Here is a 13,338-nt window from a genome sequence, read left to right as displayed (position 1 = left end):
GGCACCTGTACTCTACATTAGTGTGCCCAACGAGTAGCCACTTGCCACCTGTACTCTACATTAGTGTGCCCAACGAGTAGCCACTGCCACCTGTACTCTACAATTAGTGTGCCCAACGAGTAGCCACTGCCACCTGTACTCTTACATTAGTGTGCCCAACGAGTAGCCACTGCCACCTGTACTCTACATTAGTGTGCCCAACGAGTAGCCACTGCCACCTGTACTCTACATTAGTGTGCCCAACGAGTAGCCACTGCCACCTGTACTCTACATTAGTGTGCCCAACGAGTAGCCACTGCCACCTGTACTCTACATTAGTGTGCCCAACGAGTAGCCACTGCCACCTGTACTCTACATTAGTGTGCCCAACGAGTAGCCACTGCCACCTGTACTCTACATCAGTGTGCCCAACGAGTAGCCACTGCCACCTGTACTCTACATCAGTGTGCCCAACGAGTAGCCACTGCCACCTGTACTCCTACATTAGTGTGCCCAACGAGTAGCCACTGCCACCTGTACTCTACATTAGTGTGCCCAACGAGTAGCCACTGCCACCTGTACTCTACATCAGTGTGCCCAACGAGTAGCCACTTGCCACCTGTACTCTACATTAGTGTGCCCCAACGAGTAGCCACTGCCACCTGTACTCTACATTAGTGTGCCCAACGAGTAGCCACTGCCACCTGTACTCTACATTAGTGTGCCAACGAGTAGCCACTGCCACCTGTACTCTACATTAGTGTGCCCAACGAGTAGCCACTGCCACCTGTACTCTACATTAGTGTGCCCAACGAGTAGCCACTGCCACCTGTACTCTACATTAGTGTGCCCAACGAGTAGCCACTGCCACCTGTACTCTACATTAGTGTGCCCAACGAGTAGCCACTGCCACCTGTACTTCTACATTAGTGTGCCCAACGAGTAGCCACTGCCACCTGTACTCTACATTAGTGTGCCCAACGAGTAGCCACTGCCACCTGTACTCTACATTAGTAGCCAGGCACAATTGGAATGGAATAGAATGGAATGTGGCTTTTCATTCCTTCACCTACAGTACTAGGAGAATATGTGCAAAGTTTCACAGCTATTGAACGCTGCGTTCATGATTTGTGGCATTCGAGGAAAAGCGAGCTGGGCCTCTCTCACAGACCTTGAAAGGCAATCATTGTGGAACGGAATATGAACAATCTGACTCATCTCATCGTGATCACATAATGACCACAGAGTGGTGTGAGTGTGGGACAAAATCTGTTCGAGCAGTAGTTTTGACGGAAATGCTAAATGCCAGCTAGCTAGGCGGACATGGGCATGGTCTAATAATTGTTTGGTTTCTTTTTGTGATTTGAAAGATTTATATCAGAGGTCCTTCCTTGACCTACTCCATGGGAGTGGAAAGTTTCACGGCGATCAGTCCAACGGTGCTGGAGATTAGTTGTTCGGAGACCGTCACGCAGGCATGCACGCACACACGCACGTGCGCACATCTATAGTCTCTGGCCTTTGGCAATATGGCCTTCGGCCGTCCGTCCGGCCTGGTGGAGGGAGAGGTTTAGTCGGGAGGAGGTGCAGCACTAGAGCAGAGAGGGAGGTCCAGTCGGGAGGAGGTGCAGCGCTAGAGCAGAGAGGGAGGTCCACCTCACTGAAGGCACAGTGAGTATGTAGTCATAGGGAGGGAGAGGTTTAGTCGGGAGGAGGTGCAGCACTAGAGCAGAGAGGGAGGTCCACCTCACTGAAGGTTTAGTCGGGAGGAGGTGCAGCACTAGAGCAGAGAGGGAGGTCCACCTCACTGAAGGTTTAGTCGGGAGGAGGTGCAGCACTAGAGCAGAGAGGGAGGTCCACCTCACTGAAGGTTTAGTCGGGAGGAGGTGCAGCACTAGAGCAGAGAGGGAGGTCCACCTCACTGAAGGTTTAGTCGGGAGGAGGTGCAGCACCAGAGCAGAGAAGGAGGTCCACCTCACTGAAGGTTTAGTCGGGAGGAGGTGCAGCACTAGAGCAGTGAGGGAGGTCCACCTCACTGAAGGCACAGTGAGTATGTAGTCATAGGGAGGGAGAGATTTAGTGGGGAGGAGGTGCAGCACTAGAGCAGTGAGGGAGGTCCACCTCACTGAAGTCACAGTGAGTATGTAGTCATAGGGAGGGAGAGGTTTAGTGGGGAGGAGGTGCAGCACTAGAGCAGAGAGGGAGGTCCAGTCGGGAGGAGGTGCAGCACTAGAGCAGAGAGGGAGGTCCACCTAGAGGAGGTGCAGCACTAGAGCAGAGAGGGAGGTCCACCTAGAGGAGGTGCAGCACCAGAGCAGAGAGGGAGGTCCACCTAGAGGAGGTGCAGCACCAGAGCAGAGAGGGAGGTCCACCTAGAGGAGGTGCAGCACTAGAGCAGAGAGGGAGGTCCACCTAGAGGAGGTGCAGCACTAGAGCAGAGAGGGAGGTCCACCTAGAGGAGGTGCAGCACCAGAGCAGAGAGGGAGGTCCACCTAGAGGAGGTGCAGCACTAGAGCAGAGAGGGAGGTCCACCTAGAGGAGGTGCAGCACCAGAGCAGAGAGGGAGGTCCACCTAGAGGAGGTGCAGCACTAGAGCAGAGAGGGAGGTCCAGTCGGGAGGAGGTGCAGCACCAGAGCAGAGAGGGAGGTCCACCTCACTGAAGTCACAGTGAGTATGTAGTCATAGGGAGGGAGAGGTGTAGTCAGGAGGAGGTGCAGCACTAGAGCAGAGAGGGAGGTCCACCTCTGAAGTCACAGTGAGTATGTAGTCATAGGGAGGGAGAGGTGTAGTCAGGAGGAGGTGCAGCACTAGAGCAGAGAGGGAGGTCCACCTCTGAAGTCACAGTGAGTATGTAGTCATAGGGAGGGAGAGGTTTAGACGGGAGGAGGTGCAGCACCAGAGCAGAGAGGGAGGTCCAGTCAGGAGGAGGTGCAGCACCAGAGCAGAGAGGGAGGTCCACCTCTGAAGTCACAGTGAGTATGTAGTCATAGGGAGGGAGAGGTTTAGACGGGAGGAGGTGCAGCACCAGAGCAGAGAGGGAGGTCCAGTCAGGAGGAGGTGCAGCACCAGAGCAGAGAGGGAGGTCCAGTCAGGAGGAGGTGCAGCACCAGAGCAGAGAGGGAGGTCCAGTCGGGAGGAGGTGCAGCACCAGAGCAGAGAGGGAGGTTTAGTCGGGAGGAGGTGCAGCACTAGAGCAGAGAGGGAGGTCCACCTAGAGGAGGTGCAGCACCAGAGCAGAGAGGGAGGTCCAGTCGGGAGGAGGTGCAGCACCAGAGCAGAGAGGGAGGTCCAGTCGGGAGGAGGTGCAGCACTAGAGCAGAGAGGGAGGTCCACCTAGAGGAGGTGCAGCACTAGAGCAGAGAGGGAGGTCCACCTAGAGGAGGTGCAGCACTAGAGCAGAGAGGGAGGTCCACCTCACTGAAGTCACAGTGAGTATGTAGTCAGACCACGTCTGCTCGGCTCTATTAGCTGGTTAGACTCCCAGTCCCAGCGCTGCAGCGGCCGTGTTCAGCTACACAAGTCCGCAGCAGGATTTAAAAAGGAGCATATGGTGTCCTAATGTTGTTTCCCTCGTCTCATCATCTCTCTCTCTCTCTCTCTCGTTCTGTTTACATAAACACCTGGTGCTCACAGTCTCAGCCGATGTATCTGTCAGTGTTTTCCTGCGTTCACCTCATGCTCCTATTGACTGCAGCACAGTCAGTGGCAGAAAATAAAATCCATCTAAAATGCTGTCAGGAGTTTTTCGTACTTGTTCTGCCACGGCATAACTTCAGCCACATTTTATTTTATTTTTTACACTGTTTACACATAACCACTGTTCAAGGTTATGTTTCAAAAGCAACTGGAATTACGAGCAGGAAAGGCTGACATGGGATCAGACTGAATAGGTGGAAATGGATATAACGTGTTATGAAAGTCAAAGTCACACACTTTACCGCAGTGAAATTCTTTCTCCGCATTTGACTCATCTCTTGGAGCAGTGAGCCGCAGCCAAGGAGCGGTGAGCCGCAGCCAAGGAGCGGTGAGCTGCAGCCAAGGAGCGGTGAGCCGCAGCCAAGGAGCGGTGAGCTGCAGCCGTGCCGCGCTCGGGAATCATTTGATTAGTTGATTTGACCCCCCAATCCAACCCATTGATGCCAAGCAGGGAGGCATTGGGTCCCATTTTTACAGTCTTTGGTATGACCCGGCCACGGCGGCCAGGGATCGAACTCCGACCTCCAAGTTTCAGGGCAGACACTCTAACCACAAGGCCACTGTCTGGTGAATACACATTTATAGACTGGATGTGTACTAGACTGGCCTAGACTAGACCAGTGGACCAGTGGACCAGTGGACCAGTGGACCAGGGGACCAGGGGACCAGTGGACCAGGGGACCAGGGGACCAGTGGACCAGTGGACCAGGGGACCAGGGGACCAGTGGACCAGTGGACCAGGGGACCAGGGGACCAGGGGACCAGTGGACCAGTGGACCAGTGGACCAGGGGACCAGGGGACCGCAACAGCCCCCCCCCCCCCCCCCCCCCCCCTAGTCTTTTTGGGGGGTCGCCAGCCAGAAAGGTTGATTGCCACTGGACTAGACCAGTGGTTTGCCTTTTCAGCATGTGACCCCCAAAAAAATCATATTTGATCTGATACTCCCCCCAAAAATCATGTTGGGACCCCAAACCAGAGGTTGAAAACCCCTGGACTAGACAATACACAATACAATAGAACTGGACCATAGAACACAACAGAATAGAATTTTCTATTTATTATCCTAGACGTGTTTTCATATTTAGTTAAAGGATGCAGCAAAACTCTGCACACAATCTGAATGAAACATTTTTTTGTATCAGTCTAGACAGCAATCTTGGCAACACTCATTCAGATGAGAGCTCTCTGTGAATGTTAATGTGTGTGTTAAGTGCGTGCGTGCGTGCGTGCGTGCGTGCGTGCGTGCGTGCGTGCGTGCGTGCGTGCGTGCGTGCGTGCGTGCGTGCGTGCGTGCGTGCGTGCGTGCGTGCGTGCGACGTGCGTGCGTGCGTGCGTGCGTGCAATGTTTGGTCAAATGGAAAGTTGAAATCAGTATAAAAAAACCCATACAATACAATTACAATTCAGTAATTCTGTAAAACATGAAACATGTAAAATGAAATAGGTTTGATTCATCAGTCTCTAGACAGCGCTTTGCCTCCAAAGTGGTAACATCATCCAAGATAAGAGCTCTCTGTGAATGTTGTGTACATGTGAGTACACGCACGCACGCACGCACGCACGCACGCACGCACACACGCACGCACACGCACACACACACCTAAAGTAGACCATCGAAGACCATCAAAGTGGAATATTGTAAAACCCTGATCACCACCCACAGGATGCAGCTGAAAACCTAGAGCTCCCCTAGACGCACGCACGCACGCACGCACGCACGTACGCACGCACGCACGCACGTAACCACTTGACCACTTGAACCCCAGCATGCAAATTTGCCATAAATAGCAGATCTACAGGCTCACACAAGGCAGTACGGTTGTAACTCAAGTTCCATTTCACTAACAATAGAGGTTTAAAACCCTGACCTCCCTCTCTTCTCTCTCTCTCTCTGGGTGTCAACCTCTAGGTGTGAGTGCAGCTGTGAATAATTGTGTTACAGATGGCGTACAACATCGTACATGCAACCTGTGCAAGTTCTGAAGGAGAGAGAGAGAGAGAGAGAGAGAGAGAGAGAGAGAGAGAGAGAGAGAGTTTCTCTCCATTTCCCCAGTGTCCTACAGTTCTCTGATGAGGGCTAGGGGGCAGTGGTGAGTCTGTTGATATTGAGACCTGAGCCTCAGTCTCTCTCTCTCTTTCTCTCTGATGCACTTCAACACAGCTCTCACCTCACACTGTTAGGACGCTCACTTCACTTCAACGTGTCTGTATAGTTTCCTGTTACTAGACCTGTTGCTCTCTAGTACTACCTCAGCATTATCTCTGCCTGGACGCATGTCTCTCTCTCTCTCTCTCTCTCTCTCTCTAGACGTACCAATGAAGAAACCTTGAACTATGAACCTTGACGTTACCGTCAAATAGGATGCTGTGATGCGGTTCATCAGTGATCTAGAAATCCTTGGTCTTGTGGATGTGTGTGCATAATCTGCGTATCTCTTATCTGGGTTGATAGGAATTTCCACTCGATATGATTTACATAATTGGGATGTTAATTCCTCTAACTTGGAGTCGATTATCTTGTCTATTGATTGGGTTTATGCCGCTCCCCTCCCCCTGGGCCCCTCCCCCTGGGCCCGAGGTCACCAACCTTTTTAAATCAGGTATATAAGGAACAGAGAGAAGGTAATTATTTTGATCTCATTAGAAATACAATGAGCCTATAGCTAACGTAGCAGCTGACAAAGCATAATATTTCCACAATGCGTGTATACGCGTGCATTCATGCGCACACGGCTGCACGTGCATGTGTGCGTTCGTGCGTGTGCATGTGTGTGCGCGTGCATGCGTGCACAATATGTGTGTACAAGCATATACATGGCTGTGTATGTGATGCGTTTACACTTTTGCACCGTGTTTGGTGTACGGCATAATTATGTGCGTGTGAGTGTACGTACGCAGTGCCTTTACATTGTGTGTGTGTGTGTGTGTGTGTGTGTGTGTGTGTGTGTGTGTGTGTGTGTGTGTGTGTGTGTGTGTGTGTGTGTGTGTGTGTGCTCTCACGCTGCAGTGTCTGTCCACTACACTCCCACATTGGGATGACCTCCCAATGCCCTCAGGTATGATGGATGGATGGATGAGAGATGGAGGGCAGAGGGCACGGGATGGAGGAGGGGTGCTGGGGACATGGCACGGGGCACGGGGTTCCCAGACAATGTTTTATTTTGGTCACGGACCCTTTTTCTTTTTAAAATGTTTATACCACATTTTTTGTTTTTTTAGTGTAGTCTAATCCTGGGTGCTACACTCCCTCTGCAAACCTGGGGAGAGCAACGGACTGACATCATGCTTCCTTCCATGCATGAGGAGTTCAAGCCCCTTCTGTTCAGCTAACAGGGGGGAGTTTCCCTGGTTGGACGTAGCGTGTGGAAGGAACACGTTATTCCAACCAGTTCCTTTCCCCTCCATCAGGCAGTATAGAGACAAGGATTACTACATGTTTTTTGTGAGGGTACCTACCCTAGGGGAGATGGGGAGAACAAAGTCCACGCAGAAAGGAGGAGAGAACACGCCCCCAGCGTCCCCAGCGTGAATCGAACCCAGGAACTTCTAGCTGTGAGGCAACAGCTAGCGACTGCGCCACCGTGCCCCCTGGGTCATGGACCCATTTTAATGTTCATGAGTACAACATTTCTTATGTTGTCTCCCTCCAAAAGATTTTCAAAATTATTTTGTTGTTTTATATCAGAATTGTTTTTTTTTTAATCTAACAAATTTCATGAATATAAAATACTTTTAAGAAAGCTTTTTAAACTATAAGAATGTTGTTTTTATCTAGTAGATAGATAGAGATCCTCGTCCCACCCCCCAGACATCTGTTGTTTACATTGTGGTTTCTGTGGATCGTCGAAATAAGCCCTGGCGGTGACGGATGAATTCATTAATAAATACCTGGCAGTTGAAGTGTTAAGAAAGCTTTTTGACATACTGTAGGGCTTTATGTTTTGGGTGTTTCAGCGTGGGAACCACTGGCGCGCGCGCGTGTGCGTGTGCGTGTGCGTGTGCGTGAGCATGTGTGTGCGTGTGCGTGTGCGTGCATGGGGGGAGCTGGGATGGATGGATGAAAAGAGAAGTTGATGGGAGAGAGAGAGAGAGAGGGAGAGAGAGAGAGAGAGAGAGAGAGAGAGGGGAAAACAAACTCCACCTGTTCTTACCGTTCTCCGGGTGCTCCATCTCTCCGATGCTGCCGTCGGGCGTGGTCCTCTCGTAGTGGTCCTCGGGCAGGGCCAGGGGCCCCCCATGATGGGGGCCCGACGACGACTTGGAGCTGGGCGTCTCGGACTCCTCCAGGCCGCTGTCGTAGTAGCTGTGCTGGGACGGGTCCTGGAGGTCCTGCGCAGCCTGGTTGGCCGTGGAGAAGGTCACACGGCGGTGGGGGGGCTGCGTGATTGGACGGAGAGAGAAAGAGAGGGAGGGGGGGGGGGGGGGGGGGAAGAGGGGGGGGGGGGTTAGCAAGGTTTTGATTTTTTAAATTACTGTTATTATTCTGGAGCATGTGTGAAAAGGTTAATGGGTCGCCTAGAAATGAGCAACGACTGCGGCGGCTGTGGCTCAGGAGGTAGAGCAGGTCGTCCAATGATACGGGCAAGACACCATTGGTGTGTGAAAGTTGGAAGTGAGAACGCTGGCGTCGACTGCTCGCCGCTTCACCTCCCAATGTATAAATAAATGAACCATTGTAAAGCGCTTTTTGCACTTGGAAAAGCGCTATAAAAATGCAATTCCTTATAATGCAGAAAGTAAATAAATAAGGGCCCGGGCCGCTGGCATCTCTCTCCCTATTGCCTGTCAGTCTAACTATCCTATCAATAAAGGCTTAAAAGCCCACAAATAAATATAAAAAAGGGGGAACCATAGTTTCCATTGCACTGCCTGCAAAGTAGAATCCGAAGTGTTCATCTCAGTTGGGGAGAGGAGGGGTACAAATGAAACCAAATTGACCCATTTTGTTAACACTCCGGATTTTACTGTGTGGTCTTAAAGACAAGGGAACAGGTTAATAGTTGGTACAAGATAAGGTTGGCTGCGACTGTAGATTGAGCGGCCACTTTGCTGGTAAATTAAGTGTGCGCGTGTGCGTGTGCGTGTGCGTGTGTGTGTGTGTGTGTGTGTGTGTGTGGGTGGTAGTGGAGGGAAGCAGCTGTCTGACTCCTGCGTGTTTGATGGCTTTGTAATTAAAATACAATTAGCCTCCCCCTCGCACTGCGGGGACGCCGGACGCCAGTCACACACTGCTCCCGTTTCTCCGGAGAGAGGACTGGGAGCTGGAACCAGCTCCCACCCACCCACACACACACACACACACACAGTCACACACACAGTCACACACACACAGACACACACACGCACGGTGGGAGTATAGTACTGTACTTCATTGTTAACTACATTCTCCGTGACTGTGCCCAGTCAGCTCTGACAATGACTAGCATGCGGAGTTGCGGACTCACCCCCCCCCCCCCCCCCCTCCCCCCCTCCCAGGGGGGGGCCACACACACACCGACCTACCGGTCCAGGCGCTCGCTCACCATGATGAGAGAGACTATACGACTGCAAATACGGGCACGGGGAAAGGCTTAAGGACCACTGTCTGGTGCTTATACTCCATGGCCCTACATGCATGGGCCCTGGCTCTGTACAGATGGGAGTCGGACGTAACCAGATACGTTTTTCCATTTTCAATTCTAAATCTAAAGGTAACATGTCATTGTTCCGACCTCCCGTTAGTCCCGTTAGATACTTACAGTATCCCAAACCCTAACCCTATAACCTCAGTCTTAACTGGCCACGTAGGTCACTAACACGTAGGTCACTAACCCTAACCTCAGTCTTAACCGGCCACGTACGTAGGTCACTAACCCTAACCTCAGTCTCAACCGGCCATGTAGGTCACTAACCTATAGCCTCAGTCTTAACCGGCCATGTAGGTCACTAACCTATAGCCTCAGTCTTAACTGGCCACGTAGGTCACTAACCCTAACCTCAGTCTTAACCGGCCACGTAGGTCACTAACCTATAGCCTCAGTCTTAACTGGCCATGTAGGTCACTAACCCTAACCTCAGTCTTAACCGGCCACGTAGGTCACTAACCCTAACCTCAGTCTTAACCGGCCACGTAGGTCGGACTAATGTGTTGTCGGACTTATGCACGCAAGCATGCACGCACACACGCGGGTGCGCACACACACACACACACACACACACACACACACACACACACACACACACACACACACACACACACACACACACACACACACACACACACACACACACAGCAAATGCATTGAAGATAAAACATGAACGAAATGAGATATTCTGTCCACCTCCTTCTCTCTGTACCTCCACTCCGTTTTATCGACAAGGCGTAAACCAACTCTTTCATGTGAACCCAATTAAGCACTGTGCCGAGTCCTCCTTGCTTTGCCCTTACTGTACTTTACTGTGTGCCTGTGTGTGTGTGCCTGTGTGCGTGCCTGTGTGTGTGTGTGTGCCTGTGTGTGTGCCTGTGTGTGTGTGCGTGTGCCTGTGTGTGTGTGTGTGTGTGTGTGTGTGTGTGTGTGTGTGTGTGCCTGTGTGTGTATGCCTGTGTGTGTGTGCCTGTGTGTGTGTGTGTGTGTGTGTGTGTGTGTGTGTGTGTGTGTGTGTGTGTGTGTGTGTGTGTGTGTGTGTGTTTGTTTGCATGGCGACTCGGCACCACTCTCTGCCCGTGCTCGCTATAGGCTGCAAATAGAAGCGCCAGCTCAGCAGGTTGCAACTTTTGGGAAAGTGGAACAGATCAGAGGCCCCGTGGATGGGATGAATATAGACCCCCCCGCGCGCACCGCGTGCACCGCGTGCACCGCACGCACGCGAGCACTGCTAGTGTACTCCACAGATGCACCCCAGTTCTACACAGTGGTGGAAAGTAACAGAGTACATTTAATTTATTTTTATATTTTGATCCCACCATTTTGCAGCCCATTTTTTCACCCAGTGTCAATTATCTAACGTAATCCTGGGCGCTACAATTCCTCTGCCAACCTGGGAAGGGCAGCGGACTGACCTCATGCTTCAATGCATGAGGAGTCCAGTTCTTTTCACCTGACAGGGGGGAGTTTACCCAGCCGGACATAGCGTGCGGGAGGAAAACGTTATTCCGACCTGTTCCTTTCCCACTCCATCAGGCTGGCCAGGGGGAGGTAGTGAGACCAGGATTAATGCATGTTTTCTTGTGAGGGTACCTACCCTAGGGGACACGGGAGAACATGCAAACTCCACACAGAAAGGCCCTTCCGCCAACCCCGCCTCGGGTATGGGAGAACATGTCCCCAGCGCCCACAGTGGAACCCAGAACCTTCTAGCTGTGAGGCCACAGCACTACCGACTGTGCCACCGTGCAGCCCAACTAAGTACATATACTTGTACTTAATTACAATTTTGAGATATTTGTACTTTGAATACACTTTTTACTTCTACTCCACTATATATCTCGGATCCAAATATTGTACTTTTACTCCATTACATTTATGTGAAAACTATTACTATTACTATACTTTATAGTAATGAAATATGTAGATTTGGATTATTATAACAAATATACATTAAACACTTCGACCATTTGAAAATAGCCGATCTGCTATTTTCAAAAATGTTCATACATTTGAAAACTTGAAACAGGACTTCTGCACAATGAGTACTTTTACTTTTGGTACAATGAATGCCAATACTTTTGCACTTTTACTCAAGTACATTTTGAGTTCCAGACTTTTACTTGTATGTCTATATTGCAGCATTGATACTTTTATTTTGCTGGTAAAAAAACCTGAGTACTTTTTTCACCACCGGTTCTACGATAAGCAACAGCAAGAGCAGCGGCCATGTTGTTGTGCCTGTGCGTGTGTGTGCCCTTCGGAGTTAAAAGTTAAAAGGATCATTCTGGTCATATACAGTATACTGTAGGACAAAACGCCAGGCAGCTATGGAGGGGAAACTTGTTCCCCGCTGACTGCCCTTGCTCGTTCCACGGGGGAAAACAAACAAGCCAAACAAGTGCTTAATATGCTGCAAAGTCACACGGTAATAAAACGGCAGCGGCAACGACAATGTTCCGAAAAAACAAAGCCGGTTCATTTTAACATTCATCTTTTTTCAGGATTCGGTAACTTGATTCATGAAGACATTTTGAGGCGAGCTCCTCCAATGAATGGGCCTGAAGACTGAAGGCCATTATTCACCGGGGGGAAAGAATGAACTCAAGCGGCCGACGAGTCCATTCTCTGACCTTGGGGGCCAACTGCCAGAAATGAAAAATCGATTAAACGCACATCCCCTCCCCCCCCCCCACACCCCCCCATCCTGTGATAACCCGCGTCTCCTCGCCACCTTATCAAGAGATGATAAGACACAGAGTTGTTTGGCTTCGAATGTATCCATAACACTGGAAGTGACAGAAAGGACAGAGTAGCCGACGCAGGATAATGGTGGAGGCCTTCGGGTTGTGGCGGTGGAGGCAGCGTGCATGTGGGCGCGTGTGTGTGTGTGTGTGTGTGTGTGTGTGTGTTTCTGTGGGTGCACGTGCATGGTCAGCTGTCCTGATAAGGGAAAGAAGGCCTCCTTCATGAGTGTGATAGCGAATTGCATTCACACACTGTTACATTGTCCTTCCTCAAAAGATGATTAAAAACAGAAAAAAATATGCAAGCCTTGGCACGCCGCGAAGCCTCACTGTGCTGTTTGTCAGACTCTAGGTGGAATGAGAAGATAGCTGTGCGCGCGTGACGCGTGCATGCGTGTGTGTGTGTGTGCGCGCGCGCAGCCGTGCACGCACACGTGTGAGATCCTCATTAACTCCCTCTGAGAGAGATAAGAGTATGTGAGGCTGCATTGTGCATGCTTATAAAAGTCCCCCCTTATCAAGTATGCCTGGGCGTGTGTGTGTGTGTGTGTGTGTGTGCGCACACGCACGCACACACACACACAGCACAAAGTAAAGTAGCCGGTGTTCATTCCTTGCGCAAGCACAGTAAAATCATCTGTGTTAATTTAATCCTTTTTGACCTGAGATCAGATTCTAAAAATGTCTTCTACATCCTGACAGTTTTCTGAAAAAGCTATGTTTCTATGTCAGTCGTTCTTTCGATTTTTCAAAAATAGCAGACCTACAAGCTCGTAGTGCGCCACTCGGTGGCGCGCTACGAGCTTGTAGATATGCTATTTTTCAATAGCTAAAGCATAACATAATGCTAACACCAAAAGGGGTTCTCGCCCAAAATGTGTTAATCCGGAGAGTGTAGAAATGGACCCAGATGGACAAGTAAAGGACCACATTTACACCGAGGATTTTGCGGCGTGGGTTGAATTCAAGTGGAGCACAGGGATCAGGAGACAAAAGATTTCAGACGAGTGGAGAATTGAAAAATGTCAAAGACTTGAGAAATAAATGAATGGAGACGAGAGAAGAGAGAGATGGGATGGAGGGGGTGGTGGGATGGGGGGGGGGGGGGGGGGCACGGAAGCATACTGATGGAGTCTGCAATGGAATGAGCTTTATTTAAGTCTGAGAGTGTATACTGTACAAAGGGACCCGTAGCCTATGTGATATGAGGCGTACATTCTCCATCGAAAAAACAAAAAAAGCACACAAAAAACCTTGCACACATCTGCACAAAACACAACCCTCCAGCCA

The 13,338-nt window shown here is 50.6% G+C and overlaps 1 protein-coding gene across 2 annotated transcripts in view; it reads right to left on the bottom strand.

Annotated features, from left to right (window-relative positions):
• Nucleotides 1-13,338, bottom strand: part of LOC306923957 (uncharacterized protein) — a 210,427-nt gene that overhangs the window by 75,650 nt on the left and 121,439 nt on the right. For both annotated transcript variants that reach the window (XR_013790115.1, XM_079502302.1), the window contains exon 2: nt 7,829-8,054. Coding sequence is in view for 1 of the 2 variants with exons in the window: in XM_079502302.1 (XP_079358428.1) it covers nt 7,829-7,847 (19 nt within the window). In the remaining variant the exon portion in view is untranslated. The remainder of the gene's footprint in view (nt 1-7,828; nt 8,055-13,338) is intronic.

The sequence above is a fragment of the Electrona antarctica genome, assembly GCF_951216825.1.
Source record: "Electrona antarctica genome assembly, chromosome: 1".
In the NCBI taxonomy this organism is placed as follows: Eukaryota; Metazoa; Chordata; class Actinopteri; order Myctophiformes; family Myctophidae; genus Electrona; species Electrona antarctica.
This window is presented reverse-complemented; position numbering and strand designations above follow the sequence as displayed.